At 44.7% G+C, this 20,851-nt stretch overlaps 1 protein-coding gene across 1 annotated transcript in view; it reads right to left on the reverse strand.

The window, feature by feature from the left end:
• The window catches only part of LOC124620381 (cytochrome P450 315a1, mitochondrial), a gene marked incomplete at its 5' end in the record, with an annotated part of 153,145 nt that extends 152,276 nt beyond the window's left edge, over window positions 1-869 (reverse strand). Inside the window, one exon of the mRNA XM_047147059.1 lies at window positions 601-869. Within this exon, the coding sequence (XP_047003015.1) occupies window positions 601-869 (269 nt within the window). The remainder of the gene's footprint in view (window positions 1-600) is intronic.
• Window positions 870-20,851: the final 19,982 nt, after the last annotated feature.

Below are 20,851 nucleotides of genomic sequence, written 5' to 3' on the forward strand. Positions count from 1 at the left end.
CTGAGATTGATTTTTATCTCTTCCGTCGCGTTTTTTCCGTTTCAAACACATTCATTTCTACTAATTTGGTAAAGACGGTGATAATCTCGTCATTGAGAGTCCCTAAAACAAACACACACACACACACACACACACACACACACACACTCTCACTCTATCTATAATAGTGAATATCATATTGATGTGAGGCGCTTTATATTTTTAAAAGTATCGAGACGCAGTATTCTATTGTAGAGCAAATTTCTGCGATTTTTTTTTTTTGCCCGTGTTTTTACGGAAGAATTGCTAGATAAATTTGCAAGTGCGTTTAAGCTGCCAGCCAGTGTTTACGTATTCGTGCTACTTTTATCTGCAGATAAAATTTATGTGTGCTATGTTTATCTGCAGATAAAATTTAAATAAGACAGTGTGACTAACTTCCTCCAGTTTATTGAGGTCCTCAAACCCTTGTGCGTACCTAAGTTCTTATTGAGTGAAAAGCAAATTGAAGATAATGGATAAGCAGATGCTGTGAATTGGTTACTTACTGTAGAAATTTCATTGCTACAAAGTACATCCTCAGCGAAATGACAGTGTGGCAGTGGCGCGCGCGGGACTTACATGAAGAAGAGCCCCCGCTTGTAGCCGTAGACCTCGTTGTAGAGCAGCCAGGACTCGGGCACGATGTGGGCGGGGTAGCGGCCCTCGACGGAGAAAACGCGCCGCATCTCGTTGGCGTCGGCGACGAAGACGGCGTCGACGGGCCCTATGGAGTCTCGGAAGACGGGCCCCAGCTCGCGGTGCCGCCGGTCGACGTAGCGGTGCAGGCGGGGGGCGGCGCCGGCGGCCAGCAGGTCCAGCGTGGTGCCGAGCAGCGGCAGGCCGCGCGGCGACGGCGGCGGCGGCGGCAGCTTCTGCGGCAGCGCGCGCGCCGCCCACGACGAGCCGCGACACCACACGCGCACCCGGCTCCACATGGCGAAGGCGAGCGGGCTGCGTCTGCCGGCGCCGCCGCCGACGCCCCGGAGGACCCTACCGGCCGAGGGGCGACCGCCGCGCCCCTGGCGGCCGCGCACCGAAGCCGGCCGGCAGCCGCGCCGCCCGCGGGCAACAGGTGACTCCGGGCTCCAGCCGTCCCGTCAGCACTAGGATCAGGAGCACGCCCGTCGCACCGTAGCGTGTAAGACAACATGCACCGTAAATATGCAAACAACTCATCCCCGTCAACACCAGGCCTCACACAGTGCAAAATTCTCGTTAGGACAAACATCACCATCATCATTAGTTTTTAAGACTTACCCACATCTACATCGCGCTGATAACCATATTATGTATGTATTGTAATGTCTCTTGCAGCGGTCTCTCCGCGATATTTTCAGAAATTTTATAAATTATATAACTCAGTACATATCTCGAAATATCTCTTATCTTAGCGATTCCCAAACTTTAATATACGATGATTATCAATGCAAAGTAGTTTCAAGCCCTATTATTCCTTGGAGCGTCCATTTACTCCACGGAATAGCTTATCTGCTATCTATGTTTTCTCTTATGAAAAGAATGAAGGAGATCTTGCCGATTAGCAGTGAAGGAAGGAGGCTGTATATGTATGTATTGTTGAGCTAGTCGCCATCTTGATGAGATTATGTATGAGAAGGAATTTAATACATGAACTAAACTAAAGTAAGTGTGTTCGCGTATTATTTAACTGATTATTATTGACAGTGTCTGCTTACTACGCTGTGTTGCACGGGATCAGTGGGGAACGTCTGATTTACACTGGACGAACCTGCCGTTTTGTACGCTCAAGATATCCAGTATAAATAAATAGGCTAACACGGTCTTACCAGCAGATCTCCGGTCTTCCCCATGTGATCACCGAAAGTTAATAATTATTACAAATGTTTTCAGGAGATCGACTGACAATTCTCGTCGCACCGAGACTTCGAAATTGCTTCACTGCCTTATGGAATTTAAGTTAAGCTCAATTTAAAAAGGATAGAACAGTATTGAACTGTGGACGTGATAAGCCTGCTTTGTGAATGAAAATTCCCTTAATATACGCATGTTTTTTACTATCCCGATCAGTGAAGCTAAAACAGGCCGGTGTGAGAGAGGTTTTCAATTTTTAGATCCCACAAAAAAAAAATTAAAGTATAATGTATATCTCTGACTATCCCACTCTGTCTTTCTACAAACTCTGACTTCTCCTGCTATAAAAATAAAAATAAAACAAACCTACCCTAAGAATTAATGATACTACACAGACCACTGCAACTTGCAGTATACGTAGAAATAAATTAGCAGAAATAAAGCAATAATGAGCACAAAATTTCTCACCCTAGCAACAAAGTCAGAAGGAGATGCAGCGCCGGCCGGCGTGGCCGAGCGGTTCCAGGTGCTACAGTCTGGAACCGCGCATCCGCTACGGTCGCAGCATCGAATCCTGCCTCGGGCATAGATGTGTGTGATGTCCTTAGGTTAGTTAGGTTTAAGTAGTTCTAAGTTCTAGTGGACTGATGACCTCAGAAGTTAAGTCCCATAGCGCTCAGAGCCATTTGAACCAATTACGTTACAATCACCCTGTATTAGGCGCCGCTGATTCACAGAAAGGGGGAAAAATCGCATTTGTAGCAATGAAATTGCTACAGTAAGTAAGCAATTCACACCATCTGCTTATCCATTATCTTCAGTTTTTTGTTATTTATTTATTGTTATTATTTTTTTTGCTTTTTACAGACAATCACACGATAACAACTTAGTACTTAGGTACAAACAAGGGTTTGAGCACCTGGATAAACTGGAGGAAGTTAATCACACTGTCTTACATAAATTTTATCTGCAGATAAACATAGCACGAATACGTAAGCAGTGACTGGCAGCTTAAACGCAGATGCAAATTTATCTAGCATTTCTTTCGTAAACACACGGGGGAAAAAAATCGCAGAAATTTGCTCAACAATAGAAGACATTATAATACCGCCTCTCGATACTTGCGAAATATAAAATATAAAGCGCCTCACATCAATATGGTATTCACTATTAGAGATTTGTTGTACGTTACTATGAAAAGTAACTGGTCCTCCTTTAACGTACTTCTCTTTACAACCATAGCAACGACGATACTGCACCGTGGCTGTTATTACTACTAATACGTGTAGAAACGCATGTAAAAACAGGCACGTGTAATATTAAAGTTTTGCTGTTAGCACAAATTGCAGAGAAGCAGCGACGTCCCATTACCACGTGCAATAGGCTATGCTCACTCCACAGATATTTATACTCTATGATTAGAACTAAAGATCACAACCAGAGATGTTATTTGGCAAGTGATTAATGATACTTCCTTCTTGAGAGTATTTTCGTTCTGTTGTTCCAGCTACGAAAAATGCGTGTTTTTTTCACCAGACATGTTTCGATTTGTTGAGTTAAAGCATCATCAGTGGCGGTGATTTCCGCTTGATTTCTCGCCTACATCAGGAAATGGCGTTTGATAGCACATCGTTATGTTTTTCTTCTTTAGGCACTGATACCTATAGTCCAATTTTTACTTGCTCCGCAGCCCTATGTATTTTTTATGTTTTGCACAGCACACTTTTTCACACTACACTGATTTCTATTTGTTTTTACACAGTGTCCAAAGAAGAAAAATTTTGTAAGCATCGTTGGCAGTTTTGTAAAGGCCTCATCACCACTACTGTGGAGACCGTGTTGCGACTGTCGTTGCGGCAGGCCGAGCTTGCGAGTTCGTAGTAGTTTGTAGTTGCAGCGACAGAACGGAAATACGCTCAAGAACTGTAAAGCAACTACGGACGACGTAGCTACGCAAACGAAGATCTTTCCTTCGTCGGGGACCACAGTCATTTGTATTTTTTGAAAGAAATTTCCGCCATTCGACTGTTATTTATTCATTTATTGTACACAATGACGAATTCGATTTTGTAACCTTTATCAAGTGGCTGAAGAAATGTTAACAGACAGGTCAGACATATTTTAACATTTCAGCACGCACTTGAGAGTGGCTACAAAGCTCAAATCATGATTTTGTAAAATAAATGAACAATTAACAGTCAAATGGTGGAATAGTCTTTAAAAAATAAATGTATAGAGTTCGTAATTTACACATATAAAACGACAATTAAATTAGCCTCCTGCAAAAAGTAGATAAAGCTCTTAAATACGGGGACGACTAAGGAACCGCATGTAGCAGCGGCTGGCTGCACGTTGTGCACGTTGGTTCTGATACGCCGTCAGTGCCGTGCAACAGAGAAATGGGCCGAACAGCAAGAAAACTACTGAGGAGGAAATAAAATAGTTATCTCCTAATATGAAAAGCGAAAAATATTTTCAGAAATAAAGCTGATATTATTGGAAGAAGCCGGGAAACTGTGCAGTCCATAGTCTTGTGATTTAGAGAAAGAAATGCTCTCATTAACAGCAAAAGAAGAGATGGGCCACAGAAGTTAACGCAAAGAGAACGAAATATGTTCATAAGGATGGTTATAAAAATCTTAAATTGACAGCTTCTGCATTAGCTTCGCATGTTGATGATCAGTTCGGGAAGGAAAACACACCAAGGGCTATTCGCTATGTGTTAAGCAGTGTAGTTTATCGAACGAGGATACCACGAAAAAAAAAAACCATACATCAGCAGCATAAATAACAAACTGAGACTTATATTTTCTCACGAGCATCTAAGCAAGAACACAGGTTTCTGGGACAAGGTCCTGTTCACAGATGAAAGTCAGTTTAACATATTTGTAAATGATGGCAGTATTCTGGTGTGGAGACGACCAAATACTGATTTGGATCCCCAGCAGTAAAGCGTAGTTAAGGTATGAGGTGTATGGCTACATCTGGTACTGGGCAATTTGTTTTTGTTAAACGTATCATGCATAGATTTCAGTGTTTAAATATCCTAAAGGAAAATCTGCCAAAAGTGTTGATGGGACCCTAAGTGTACAGCGGAAATTGTTCGTCTGAGGTTGTTGTACCATATTCCGCATGTCCTCCAGTTTCCAGTACAGAGCGCACACCTTAATCCAATACGACATCTTTGGTGTACGCTCGAAAGAATGATCAGAAAACATGAAATACGAAGTAATACCGCTCTGAAACAATAAAATACTACCTCTCGTACTACCAAAAAACTGGCTCACTCCATGCCAAACACGTCAACAGAACTGATACGGATTCAATAGTACTGTGCTACCTTGTGAGTGTATCTGTTAGAGGAAGAAAGGTATATTGTAAAGGACAGAAAGGATGAATATGTTGTATATACATTTTAAGTCTAAGGTAAGACTGCAGCACTGCGTAGCTAGTCGAAATGATTATCAACTAGTTAACTTGTTAACTTGCACAGAGCTGGGAGAGAGATCACCCCACTTCCTTAAGTCATGCATTAAGATACCAACTGATTAAGAATTTTTATAGGAATTCTCTGTTAACATTGTACCCTTTTCAAATCATTCTTCAGTTCGTTAAGCACAGTACTCTGCAGACCAATGATATTTGAGAAGATCACACTCGAAATTTCACTCTGTCTTTTTGAATACATACTTCATTCTAAAATCGTTGTTTTCGAATATCATTTTATAGGAATAGTTGTTGTACCCATTCGCCACTGTTTGAAGGAGGTTTAATATTACGCATTACCACATTGCACCGTATGGTATGCAACAGTTTGAATTTTATTTAAAGAAATAGAAGTCTAGCGTACCTCCTGCTGTCTGCTGTTGTGCTTTCGAGACATGTGCAACATTGTTGTCAAGACGCGAGGCAAGTGGAAATTTTGATTAGGGCAGATAGTTTTTTTTTTTTTTACTTCAGTTGTGCGTTTACTATGAAGAAATGTTGTATTGAGATCAGATAGAGTTCAGTTTAAATTACGTTCTGTTCAATCAAAGGTTAGCATAGGAGTTTAAGTTAGATAACAGTTTGTGGGTACATAGACTTTTTGTAATACGTAGACATTTTATAGAATGGGAGGTAAAGTTGGGCTAAATTTCATACAGAGACAGATGTTGTGGGGAGGTTACAGGAACTGTTATTTACTTACGTTAATGTGACTGTCGTCTACTTCGGTGTCACCTCACAGACAGCAGTTGGCAGCACTGGCAGTGGAGGGTATGTGAAGCATGCCGCTGGGAGGTGGACGCGGACATCACTTCGCTCGTTGTCGTAATGCAGAAACGGAGCGATTTATCTGACGTCTAAAAGGCCACGATCATTGGCTTTTGGGCCAAGAGTGGAGGCATTCCAGAAACGGCTAAGTATGTAGAGCGTTCAGTGTCGCCCCGATTGAAGCATATTGTGCATGACCAATCGGTGCTACCCAAAAACGGCGCCAAGGCAACTGGGGTGAACCATGTGACACAGCTGACACGGTTGAACGACGGTCGCGGACACGTGTAGGGGCGAACAGACGTGTGTCTGAGTTTAATGTGTACAGCACCGAAGATGATCACTATGTGACCGAAAATCGATTCTGCTATCAATAAAACATCAATATTACGACCAACGCTGACCTTCCTTTCAATAAAGACGTGCAGCTGTTGGGCAACTGACCTCCTAGATGAACCTTGTGGGCACCATCAGCGTCTCCTCAGCGATCGTCCAGCAATCGTTGCTGTGTATGAGGCCCTGCAGCAGGCGCGTGGTCCGTGCACCAGTACCGACTGCCGGTCATCGCCTCCGCAGGCTGGTAATTGCGCGCCATTGCCGCAGCTGGATGACCATTGAGTTGCGAGGGGTGACTTTCTCAGATCAATCTCGTTTTGTGCAGATGGTCCTCGGCGTCAACAGGCCTGAAAGAATAGTGTTAAGGATCCAGACCGGAACAGGTAGCGTAATTTTGATTTTATCCATACTGGATGAGAGGTCGTAGTTGTGAATGCCAATGTTAAAAAATATATCGGCTCAACCACTTGTATATAGTCTAAAACACTAAGACTGTTCATTCTTTTTTTGGTCATCAGTCTACTGACTGGTTTGATGCGGCCCGCCACGAATTCCTTTCCTGTGCTACCCTCTTAGTCTCAGAGTAGCACTTGCAACCTACGTCCTCAATTATTTGCTTGACGTATTCCAGTCTCTGTCTCCCTCTACAGTTTTTGCCCTCTACAGCTCCCTCTAGTACCATGGAAGTCATTCCCTCATGTTTTAGCAGATGTTCTATCATCCTGTCCCTTCTCCTTATCAGTGATTTCCACATATTCCTTTCCTCTCCGATTCTGCCTAGAACCTCCTCATTCCTTACCTTATCAGTCCACCTAATTTTCAACATTCGTCTATACCACCACATCTCAAATGCTTCAATTCTCTTCTGTTCCGGTTTTCCCACAGTCCATGTTTCACTACCATACAATGCTGTACTCCAGACGTACATCCTCAGAAATTTCTTCCTCAAATTAAGGCCGGTATTTGATATTAGTAGACTTCTCTTGCCCAGAAATGCTTTTTTTGCCATAGCGAGTCTGCTTTTGATGTCCTCCTTCCTCCGTCCGTCATTGGTTATTTTACTGCCTAGGTAGCAGAATTCCTTAACTTCATTGACTTCGTGACCATCAATCCTGACGTTAAGTTTCTCGCTGTTCTCATTTCTACTACTTCTCATTACCTTCGTCTTCCTCCGATTTACTCTCAAACCGTACTGCGTACTCATCAGACTGTTCATTCCGTTCAGCAGATCATTTAATTCTTCTTCACTTTCACTCAGTATAGCAATGTCATCAGCGAATCGTATCATTGATATCCTTTCACCTTGTATTTCAATTCCACTCCCGAACCTTTCTTTTATTTCCATCATTGCTTCCTCGATGTACAGATTGAAGAGTAGGGGCGAAAGGCTACAGCCTTGTCTTACACCCTTCTTAATACGAGCACTTCGTTCTTGATCGCCCACTCTTATTATTCCCTCTTGGTTGTTGTACATATTGTATATGACCCGCCTCTCCCTACAGCTTACCCCTACTTTTTTTCAGAATTTCGAACAGCTTGCACCATTTTATATTGTCGAACGCTTTTTCCAGGTCGACAAATCCTATGAAAGTATCTTGACTTTTCTTTAGCCTTGCTTCCATTTTTAGCCGTAACGTCAGAATTGCCTCTCTCGTCCCTTTACTTTTCCTAAAGCCAAACTGATGGTCACCTAGCGCATTCTCAATTTTCTTTTCCATTCTTCTGTATATTATTCTTGTAAGCAGCTTCGATGCATGAGCTGTTAAGCTGATTGTGCGATAATTCTCGCACTTGTCAGCTCTTTCCGTCTTCGGAATTGTGTGGATAATGCTTTTTCGAAAGTCAGATGGTATATCGCCAGACTCATATATTCTACACACCAACGTGAATAGTCGTTTTGTTGCCACTTCCCCCAATGATTTTAGAAATTCTGATGGAATGTTATCTATCCCTTCTGCCTTACTTGACCGTAAGTCCACCATAGCTCTTTTAAATTCCGATTCTAATACTGGATCCCCTATCTCTTCTAAATCGACTCCTGTTTCTTCTTCTATCACATCAGACAAATCTTCACCCTCGTAGAGTCTTTCAATGTATTCTTCCCGACTAATGTCTTGAACTTCAGCCTACTCTTCATCACTACTATATTGTGATCTGATTCTATACCTGCTCCTGGGTACGCCTTACAATCCAGTATCTGATTTCGGAATCTCTCTCTGACCATGATGTAATCTAATTGAAATCTTCCCGTATCTCCCGGCCTTTTCCAAGTATACCTCCTCCTCTTGTGATTCTTGAACAGGCTTTTCTCTATTACTAGCTGAAACTCGTTACAGAACTCAATTAGTCTTTCTCCTCTTTCATTCCTCGCCCCAAGCCCATATTCTCCTGTAACCTTTTCTTCTACTCCTTTCCCTACAACTGCATTACAGTCGCCCATGACTATTAGATTTTCGTCCCCCTTTACATAGTGCATTACCCTTTCAATATCCTCATACACTTTCTCTATCTGTTCATCTTCAGCTTGCGACGTCGGCATGTATACCTGAACTATCGTTGTCGGTGTTGGTCTGCTGTCGATTCTGATTAGAACAACCCGGTCACTGAACTGTTCACAGTAACACACCCTCTGCCCTACCTTCCTATTCATAACAAATCCTACACCTGTTATACCATTTTCTGCTGCTGTTGATATTACCCGATACTCATCTGACCAGAAATCCTTGTCTCCCTTCCACTTCACTTCACTGACCCCTACTATATCTAGATTGAGCCTTTGCATTTCCCTTTTCAGATTTTCTAGTTTCCCTACCACGTTCAAGCTTCTGACATTCCACGCCACGACTCGTAGAACGTTATCCTTTCGTTGATTATTCAATCTTTTTCTCATGGTAACCTCCCCCTTGGCAGTCTCCTCCAGGAGATCCGAATGGGGGACTATTCCGGAATCTTTTGCCAATGGAGAGATCATCATGACACTTCTTCAAATACAGGCCAGATGTCCTGTGGATACACGTTACGTGTCTTTAATGCAGTGGTTTCCATTGCCTTCTGCACCCTCATGTCGTTGGTCATTGCTAATTCTTCCGCCTTTAGGGGCGATTTTCCACCCCTAGGACAAGAGAGTGCCCTGAACCTCTATCCGTTCCTCCGCCATTTTTGACAAGGCCGTTGGCAGAATGAGGCTGACTTCTTATGCCGGAAGTCTTCGGCCGCCAATGCTGATTATTTATCAAAATTTAGGCAGTGGCTGGGATCGAACCCGGGACCGAAGACGTTTTGATTATGAATCAAAGACGCTATCATATACATTTTTTTTTTGATATATCTTATTTTGTTCGTTGTAGTTCGTTGCAATTGTTCGTGGCGGACGTCCCCAGACGCCCTTTGAAGTTCGTTATTGATCCATTCACTCAGTGTTTTTATTACAGAGGGTAGCTAACCCTCTGACCGAACACGCTGAGCTACCGTGCCGGCTCCCTAGACCACGGGTTGTTCATTCAGTGACCAATAACAGCTAACTGGTGATACAAATAACTTTTTCGAACATTTCACTGGTTTCTTTCAGTAACAATAATTTTTAGCAATTGGCAGGATACCATCATTTCATGAGGTCCTTGGAACATGTATACGTTATCTGTTTGTATAGACAACTTTGTGACTTTCTTGTTTACTTGCGCGTGAGCTCACTCGCGTTTCAGTGTCGTGTTTGGCTACATGGTGTCTGGTATCACCGAAGACGCACGGGCGGTTTACGACGATAGAGGAGAGAGCCATGTGGTTAGATGCTGAACACCATAGGCGACACCATTTTAGAGTTTTTTATGTTTTGACGACTATGTGGAGATGCACCTTGGAAGACACGGCTGCAACAAGGGAAGTAGCCACGATGTTTTAATTTTATTATCAGTTTAATTGTACCTGGTGCATGTTCCATTTTAGCGAGTCTTAACAGGTTCTTTTACTTTTTATTATTCTGATGACGGAAGCTTGACTTCCGAAAAGCGTCAATCTTAGTGTTTTACGCTATATACAAGTGGTTGAGCCGATATATTTTTTAACATTGAGGTAGCGTAATGATCTGGTGAATGTTTTCGTGGCATTTTCTGGGTCCTTTCGTCATCCTGGAAGGGACACTGTGTCAACAAAAGCATGTATCTATCCTTAGGAACCACATCCTATCTCACTTACGATTTGGTTTTTCATCGGCATATTGGCAGCTACCAACAGGACAACGCGAAGTGTCACACAGCACGCAGCGTACGTGCATGGCTCGAAGAGCACCACGATGAGTTTACCGTATTCCTGTGGTCGCCGAATTCACCAGGATTTAAACTCAATTGAGAACGTGTGGGACCACCTCGATCGGGCGGTTGGCGCCGTGGACTGTCATCCGAGAAACCCGGCACAGCGGGCCGTTGCGCCGGAGTCAGCGTGGCTCGACACCCCAGCCAGAGCCTTCCAGAACCTCGGTTACTCTCTTCCTGCACGTCTCTCAGTGGTGGGTGCTGCAAAAGTTGATTATTCAGGTTTTTGTGGGTGGTCGCATTACTGTAGACTCTACAAACCATTCTGAAGTGCACGGCATTTTTGAAGGTTTCTTCCCGCTCCATTCACGTTTGGAGTGCAGTAGGAATGACTGCTTAAAAGCGTCTGTGCTCTTTGTTATTAGTCTAATCTCGTCTTCAAGATTCTAAAATTAGTGTATCCATTTGAAGAAAATATAACTGTAAACTTACTGTCGTACTAAGATTGTGCGCCGAACCAAGATTGGTCACTTTGGAAAGCTGATCGGCAGGCTCTCTCTCTCTCGAGCCACTTTTGCAGCTAGTCATGTGACGGACATCAACAAACTGGTACAGTATACTACTGATACTATTAAAAATGCAGCAGCAGCAACGATACCCTACTCCTCAGACTCATCACGGCGACTGCTGGTGCCATGGTGGCCTGAAGCCATAGCCACAGCCATCACGGAACGCCACAGGGGGCTTAAACAGCGCAAGTGCCATCTCTCTGGATAATTTAATAGCTTTCAAGAGAATCTGAGCGAAACTGCGGTTTGTAATAGAAAGGAAGCACTAGTGTCGGGCGCAATACGTCTCAACTATGCAGTCCCACACCCCATCGTCCCAGGTATGGGCTAAACTCAGCAGGCAGAAATCTAAGAATTTTTAGCATGTTGCAGCCCCGTCAGCAACTGTGATACACCAATATATTAAAAAATCCGCCTCAGTTGCGAAAATTTTCTGGTCTTTACGCAGGTTTCGGCTACAATAATCTAGCCTTCTTCAGAAGTATAAAATTACTATACCATGCCAGAGGAAGGCACAGTCAACATTAAAAATTAAAACCTATAGTACCGTGGTACCATGTCGAATTAAAACTGCTTAACTGAAGTCCAGCCCCGGCATCACTTCAACACGCGGTCGGTTGGCAGCGGCAACTTCGTTGGCTTCTGAAGAAGGCTAGATTATTCTAGCCGAAACCTGGGTAAAGACCAGAAAATTTTCGCAACTGAGACGGACTTTTTAATATATTAAACTCAGAAGCATTTGCGTCCATGCACCACTCACAGTGGTTCCTGGTATCGTTGTCAATGGTAACATCTGCACTGATCCCGTGGTTTCCGAATGTTTTGCAAAAATAGTTCGTACGGCTCTGAGCACTATGGGACTTAACATCTGAGGTCATCAGTCCCCTTGAACTTAGAACTACTTAAACCTAACTAACCTAAGGACATCAAACACATCCACGCCCGAAGCAGGATTCGAACCTGCGACCGTAGCTGTAGCGCGGTTCCAGACTGAAGCGTCTAGAACCGCTCCGCCACTGCGGCCGGCGAATGTTTTGCACTGAAGTTCTGCATGCAGTAATTACCAGCCTCATTTCCTGATCAAGAAACCACTTATTGAGCGCCATCTGCTATCTTCCTATGGACACGGCTCTATATCATACATTGTCCCTTTCAGTGAATGGTTGCTTCTGAGTGTTTCTGCAGTGCCGCGATGTGGCCCATGGACCTGACCAAAATCCACGCCCAAATGCTCAAACATCTTTGTGCCGACAGCAGGAAACATATACTCAGACTTTTCAATCGCATTTGGCCGGAATATTTCCCTCTAAAGGTCGGGAAGATATTATTCCTGTCCGGAAAGCGCGAAGGGGCCTACATATTTTAATCTCTCTGACGAATGGGTTGTGTAAGCTATTCAAACGAATAGACAACTATCGTCTTTGTTGGTGCCCGGAAACTGGAGGGCATATATCACGTTTACAAGGCAGTTTTTGGGCTTTACAGTCCACCACATATCCCCTGGTTCTCTAGGAATAAATAGGAAAAAATGCTTACGTGCATCGCCAACATCTGATGGCTGTGTTCTTTGACATACAGAAGGTATACCGTACGAACTGGGAACATCACATCCTCTCTACAATGCACGAGTGATGTTTCCACGGCAGTTTACACAGTTTTATCCAGGATTTCCTGTCACCAATTTCTTCGGTTGCGGATAGATTCGACTCTCAGCAATCACTATGTACAGGAAACTGTATTCCCTCAGGGGTTGGTTCTGAGTGTAACGCTGTTTATCGCCAGCAGTGGTATCGTAAATACAGTGCGCTCAACAGTCTCTGTCACAGTACAAGGACTACCTTTGCCGCTACTATGGCTCTGCATGATTCGACACCACTGCGTGGCAACTTCAGGGGCTCTTCAGAGTCTATGATTGGGATCTGAACTGTGGCCTTCAATTATCTCCTGCAAGATCATGACTTACGAATTTATTTTCGACTCCAGACTGTAGACCTGCACCCAGAAATTTGTCTTGATGACCTGTTACTTGAAATCGCTGAAACTTTCCATTTCTTAGGTATTTTATTTGACCAAATGGTAACTGGGCTGCCACACGTCCGCCACCTCAAGGCAACTTGCATGAAGAACCTGAATGTTCTGTTTCTACGTCTACGTGATTACTCTGCTATTCACAATAAAGTGCCTGGCAGAGAGTTCGATGAACCACCTTCAAGCTGTCTCTCTACCGTTCCACTCTCGAACGGCACGCGGGAAAAACGAGCAGTTAAATTTTTCCGTGCGAGCCCAGATATCTCTTATTTCTCCCTATGTAGATGGGTGCCAACAGAATGTTTTCGCAATCGGAGGAGAAAACTGGTGATTGAAATTTCATGAGAAGATCCTGTCGCACGAGAAACGCCTTTGTTTTAATGATTGCCACTCCAATTCACGTGTCATGTCTGTGACACTGTCTCCCCTATTTCGCGATAGTACAAAACGAGCTGCCCTTCTTTGTACTTTTTCGATGTCATACGTCAGTCTCACCTGATGCGGATCCCACACCGCACAGCAACACTCCAGAATAGGGCGGACAAGCGTAGTGTAAGCAGTCTCTTTTTGGTAGACCTGTTGCACCTTCTAAGTGTTCTGCCAATGAATCGCAGTCTTTGGTTTGCTCTGCGCACAATATTGTCTATGTGATCGTTCCAATTTAGGTTATTTGTAACTGTAATCCCTAAGTATTTAGTTGAATTTACAGCCTTCAGATTTGTGTGACTTATCGCATAATCGAAATTTAGCTGATTTCTTTTAGTACTCATGTGAATAACTTCAAACTTTTCCTTATTCAGTGTCAATTGACACTTTTCGCACCATACAGATATCTCAATCATTTTGCAAGTCGTTTTGATCATTTGATGACTTTACAAGACGGTAAATGACAGCATCATCTGCAAACAATCTAAGACGGCTACACAGATTGTCTCCTATGTCGTTAATATAGACCAGGAACAATACAGGGCCTATAACACTTCCTTGGGGAACGCCGGATATTACTTCTGTTTTACTCGATGACTTTCCGTCTATTACTATGAACTGTAACCTTTCTGACCGGAATATCGCCTCAGTTGTGCGACTGGATTCGTGATTTCCTAAGGCACGCAGTTTGACTAGATGATGCGTGTGAGGAACGGTGTCGAAAGCCTTCTGGAAATCTAAAAATATGTAATCAATTTAATATCCCCTGTCGATAGCACTTATTACTTCATGAGTATAAAGAGCTAGTTGTGTTTCACACGAACGATATTTTCTAAAACCGTGTTGACTATGTATCTGCAAATCGTTTTCTTCGAGGTATTTCATAATGCTCGAGTACAGTATATGTTCCAAAACCCTACTGCAACTCGACGTTAGTGATACAGGCCTGTAATTCAGTGGATTACTCCTAGTTCGCTTTTTGGATATTGGTGTCACTTGAGCAATATTCCAGTCTTTAGGTACGGATCTTTCTGTGAGCGAGTGGTTGTATATAATTGCTAGACATGGAGCTATTTTATCAGCATACTCTGAGAGGAATCTGGCTGGTATACAATCTGGACCGGAGGCCTTGCCTTTATTAAGTGATTTAAGCTGCTTCGTTACACCGAGGATATCTACTTCTACGTTTGTCATCTTGGCAGTTGTTCTTGTTTGGAATTCAAGAATATTAACTTCGTCCTCTTTGGTGAAGGAGATTCGGAAAACCGTGTTTAATAACTCTGCTTTAGTGGCACTGTTATCAGTAACTTTAACGTTGTTATCGCGCAGTGAAGGTATTGATTGCGTCTTGCCACTGGTGTGCTTTATGTATGGCCAGAATCTCTTTGGGTTTTCTGCCAGATTTCGGGCAGAATTTCGTTGTGGAAATTATTAAAAGCATGTCGTATTGAAGTAAGTGCCATATTTCGAACTTCTGCAGTCTTGGGGATTTTGCGCTCTTTTAAATTTGGCATGCTTTTTTCGTTGCTTCTGCAACAACGATCTGACCCGTTTTGTGTACCATGGGGGATCAGTACCATCACTTATTAATTTATGTGGTATATATCTCTATTGCTGTCGATACTATCTCTTTGAAAACATTCCACAACTTTTCTACACTTATATGATCAGATCGGAAGGAGTGAAGACTGTCTCTTAAGAAGGCGTTAAGAGCATTTTTATCAGTTTTTTTAAATAGATGTACTTTGCGTTTCTTTTTTATGGTTGAAGGTGGTACGGTATTCAGCCTAGCAGCAACTTCTTCGTCACTCCTCGTGGGACGTGGACCACGGAGTTGTGAGATTATACAAAGTGCCGATCTTACGCCTTATTCGTAGGCAGCACCACCTGTACTCAGTCTGCTAGATCCTGTTCATCACACTGGTGTGCAGTGGGCAATGGGAGCCTTTGTATGAGCCCTGCTGACAGCCCCCTGGTGGAAGCCAGTGTCCAACCGCTGCAGGTTAGGAGACGGCACCTTCTGGCAAGTTAAGCAGTCACAATCTGTCAGTTGCCTACCCACTCATGTCACTCAAGTCTGTTCCAGAGTCAACAGTTCAGTCTGCACATCCCCCGTAGCTGGGAAGGCCAGCTGGGGTCCGACTCGATATTCTACTGAAGGACCTCCAACAGCCTCTCTGTTAGTCTGTGTTTCTAGAGCTCCTTCTCAAGATCCCCTGCCGATTCGTCCCTCTGTCAGGTGTTTGGCACGTATGACCTGAGGTGTGGACAAACAGTTAAGGCGGGTGCGTCCCCTACTGAATGGGGACACCAGTTGGGAGGAGTGCACCATCAGGGACGCGGCTGTAAGATGTAAATGGAATGAGGGTAATGGTTCAGAGACCCTCCCAGCTGCTCCACGGTACCTTGCAGTTTCATTTACTGAAGATGGTCATCCTTCGCTACGGTAAATATGTTTATTATTCTGAAAGGTGTTGATGCAATTGCCGGCCCTGTGAAATCCTGCTCAAGCTTACACAATAGCACTTTGCTTATGGAGATTACTTGATATTCTCAAGCACAACAATTATTTTCAGCATTGCTTCTCCATGGCTATCCTGTTCGTGCTGAATTCTTCCCATGGTGTTATTTCCAATAGGGTGCTCGATGGTATGACAGAGACAGTAATCCGGACGTACCTCTCTGATCAAGGTGTCATTGCCGCCAATAGGATGATGAAAAAAGTTAGATGCATCATTAGTGCCCACATGCACTCTTGATAAAGTGGTGCTTCCATCCAAGATCAAAGCAGGCTATGAGATTATCACAGATGGTAAATTCCAAACCTGATGCACTGCTACCAGTGTCATTGTTTCAACCACACTCGAATGTCTTGTTGACACCCAGCCAAATGTATAACCTGTGGTAGGGATGCATACGAGGGCGATTGTCCACCACCTTCTCCCCACTATGTCAACTGCAACGGCGACCGTGCCCCCTCTCGAGATCGTCTCGTTTCTTGATGAGCGGACTGTCCAGGAGATCTGGGTAAAGGAAAAAGTACCTTATCCAGTCGCTCGCAAGTTATTAGCGAGTTGGAAACCCTGTGTTCTACCGTATGGCACTTACGTACACTACTGTTTTTGCTACATCTCGCTCCATGAGCACACGCGACCTCGAATTTCGTTCTGAGGTTGTGAAATCGCCTAGTGTTGTGGTAGCATCGCTGTCTCCTCGTCAAACTCTGCAAAACGCCACCAAACTTTCGCTTCACGTGGCGAAGTCACCAGCTACACAACTGACAGGCTGGAAAGGACAGAAGAAATACTTCCATGAAGACTACATATGTCCTTCCAGCCAACCAACATCTGAGTCTTCCTTTGATAACCCTAAAGTTTCAAAGAAGTCAAGAGGCAAACAGTCTTCTCATTCGCTGACTCGAAGATCCTTTTCGACAGTTGCGCCATGTGGTACCATTTCCCATCCGATATCCACGTGCCGATGCACAGCGCCAACCGCTTTTCCGCAATGAACACTGCAGGCCGACAGAAAGAGAATGTCGATGCTTCTGTAGACCTCATGGAGCAAGATCCTCCTGTCTTTATGCCCTGTAGCAGAGAGTTTCGAAGGCTGGCAGCCACTGAGGTGACACCCCTTCATTTTTCCTCGTCATGACTCCCTTCCAATGGAACGTTCGCGGCTTTGATCCAACAAAGAGGAGTTACGGCTGCTCTTAGAATCGCAGTGTCAACTTGGACTCTGCCTTCAGGAAACAAAATGGCGTTCTAACGACCACTTTGAGCTCTTGCACTTCTTTCCGGTCCATTTGGCCTCCCCCTGAGGATGGCATTTCCTCTCATGGGGAGTCGTGCTGCTCATACCGGATGATGTTAATAATCAACTGGCCGGCCGGTGTGGCCGTGCGGTTCTAGGCGCTTCAGTCTGGAACCGCGTGACCGCTACGGTCGCAGATTCGAATCCTGCCTCGGGATTAGATGTGTGTGATGTCCTTAGGTTAGTTAGGTTTAAGTAGTTCTAAGTTCTAGGCGACGGATGACCTCAGAAGTTAAGTCCGATAGTGTTCAGCCAATAATCAACTCTGAGTACCCAGCTTCAAGCTGTTGCAGTCAATTTTCCTTGCCTTTTAACGTTTTTCCTTTATACCGTTTACATCTGTCATATGATGTCACCAGGGCAGACTTCCTACAGCTTATTGGATAAACCCCTCAGCCCTTTCTGCTGCTCAGTGACTTTCCTGCATACCGTCCCCTTTGGGGTTCTCCCAGAACATGTCAGAGAGGTGCCCTTTTGGCTGAGCTTCTCAGCAAACTTAAACTCTTTTCCCTTAACAATGGAGACCCATGTTCCTTTCACACTCCACACACCTATTCCCATTTGAACCAATTTTTCTGCACTGCCCAGTTTGCACATCATCTCGAGTGGTTCGCTTTCTTTGACACATACTCTAGCAACCATTTCCCATCTGCTATCCATTTGCTGACTCCCGCCTCACCTATGAGCACACCCAGATGACAGATTTCTAAGGCCGACTGGAGGCTCCCTGGTGACCTTCATTTCCCCAGTTGAGATGAGCACAAACGTTATCCTTACCACCTCTGAGTGTTTCATTCCTCGCACTGCCTCCTTATCACGCCGTGTCCAGGTCCTTTGGACTCAGGTGTGCTGCGAAGCAATTTGCTCGTGGAGACGTGCTCAATGCGTTTTTAAACGTTATCCTACGATGGCAAACTGCATTCATTGTAAACAGTTGCGTGCACAGTGTCGTCGAGTTCTTAGGAACAGTAAAAAAGCTAGCTGGATTTCATTCACTAGTTCTTTTAACAGTTCCACACCCTCTACCATCATTTGGGCCAACCTCCGACGGCTCTCTGGGACGAATTTCCCAATTTTCAGCCTGACAGAAACAGACGATGTCATAGTGGACCGTATTGTTATGTTCAGCTGTTTGGCCGCCATTTTGCGCAAATTTCGAGCTTCTCCCACAGTCATCCTGTCGTCCTCCCTTGGAAACGGGCGTAGGCAGCTTCGGCAAGCGACTTCTGTGGTGTCACCGCCATACACCACACTTGCTAGGTGGTAGCCTTTAAATCGGCCGCGGTCCGTTAGTATACGTCGGACGCGCGTGTCGCCACTGTCAGTGATTGCAGACCGAGCGCCGCCACACGGCAGGTCTAGAGAGACTTCCTAGCACTCGCCCCAGTTGTACAGCCGACTTTGCTAGCGATGGTTCACTGACAAATTACGTTCTCATTTGCCGAGACGGTAGTTAGCATAGCCTTCAGCTACGTCATTTGCTACGACCTATCAAGGCGCCATTATCAATTGCTATTTATCTTGTGATGCATGTACCGTCAGACCGATGTTCACCAATTATGGATTAAAGTTAAGTATTCCAGAAGCTAAGTACTTTTTTTACTAGACTCAACTCCTTTACCTGTTCCAGACCTCACGCCAGCCTGCGTGAGCTTAAGCGCGTGCCTTTCGGCTATCTCATAGCGGCTTGGCTGTCTTGCCAAGTCACAACAACTTCCCTTCTCGAAATCGTGAGTGCTACAAAGTCACCTTTACTAAGGGAGCTAGACCGTGGTCTCAGTTAATCCCGATCCTCCGCCCCAGGGACGGACGCTGTTTACATTCAGATGTTGCAGCACCTTTCTCTTGCGGGCAGGCTCTTCCTGTTTCATATGTATAACCACATCTGGCCAGAGGGCAGGTTTCTCAGACGCTGGCGTGAAGCCACTGTCATTCTCATACCTAAGCCCGATAAGGACGAACACCTTTCTTCTAGCTACCACCCCGTTTCCTTCACCAGCTGTGATCGCAAGGTGATGAAATGTATGATTCATGCCCGGCTGGTATGGTGGCTCGAATCTCACAATTTACTAACCACTGCACATTGTGCATTTAGAGCGCGTCGTTCCGCAGTTGACCATCTCTTCATTTTGTCCACGCATGCCATGAATGGTTTTCTGCGGAAACCGCAAACAAAGGCCTTGTTTTTCGATTTGAAGAGAGCCTACAACACTTGCTGGACACTGGTATCCTCTGCACTCTCTACAAGTGGTGCTTCCTTGGCTGCCTGCTCCATTTCCTTCATGAATTTTTAAGACTTTCAAGGTACCTGTAGGTTCTGCCTTGTGGGACACCTGTATCCAGGAAAACAGTGTACCCCTGGGGTCTGTCCTCTTCGCTATCTCCATTAACCCTATCATGGCCCGTTTCCCACTGGGCATCTCTGTCTCCCTTTTTGCTAACGGTTTTGCCATCTACTGCAGTTCTGAACGGACTTAGCTCATTGAGCGGCGTCTTCAGCGATGTCTTGATCGTCTTCACGCGTGGTGCATCGATATTGGCTTTCGTTTTTCCACTGACAAAATCGTTGTATGAATTTCTGCGGAATTGGTTTCTTCCACTGTCTTTACATCATGGGCCTGTTGCTCTTCCGGTCGTTGAAACTATGAAATTCCTCGGGCTCATGTTTGATAGGAAACTTTCTTGGTCCGGCCACAGGTCTTACCTGGCAGCTCGCTGTACGTGGTCCGTAAATGTCCTACAAGTGCTGAATGGTACTTCCTGGTAAGCAGATCGAACCACCCTCCTCTGTTTCTACCAGTCCCTTGTCTGTTCGAAAACAGACTATGAGTGTTTCCTTCACGGTTCTGAACGTGCACCCTTGTTGCGTCATCTTAATGCTATTCACCATTGCGGCATCCATTTGGCCAGAGACGCCTTTTACACTAGCCCAGTTGAGAGGCTGTATGCAGAAGCTGACGAAGTACCACTGTGACTTTCTCCTCAGCAGATCAGATACAACCGCCGTTTGTCTGAAATGCGTGTGCCTTCCACCATATGTCTCATTCTTCGATGACTCCTTTCATCGCCAGTGTGGGGTGCAACAGTCTTCTCTGTTACCTCCTGGAGTTCACTTTTGGTTTTTGCTCTGACAGCTTGACTTGACACTTTCGCAGTCCGTGTGAACCCTTCACCAGCTTGGCTTCGTGGGGCGGCCCATATTCACCTTGGTCTTCATTCGCTTCCTCAGGACACTGATCCAGCCTCGCTCTATCGCCTTCAGTTTCACGACCTTCGCACGGAACTTCGCGAGAGTACCTTTGTGTACATTGATGGCTCTCTGACTGA

Source organism: Schistocerca americana, chromosome 1 (genome assembly GCF_021461395.2).
Source record: "Schistocerca americana isolate TAMUIC-IGC-003095 chromosome 1, iqSchAmer2.1, whole genome shotgun sequence".
Classification (NCBI taxonomy): Eukaryota; Metazoa; Arthropoda; class Insecta; order Orthoptera; family Acrididae; genus Schistocerca; species Schistocerca americana.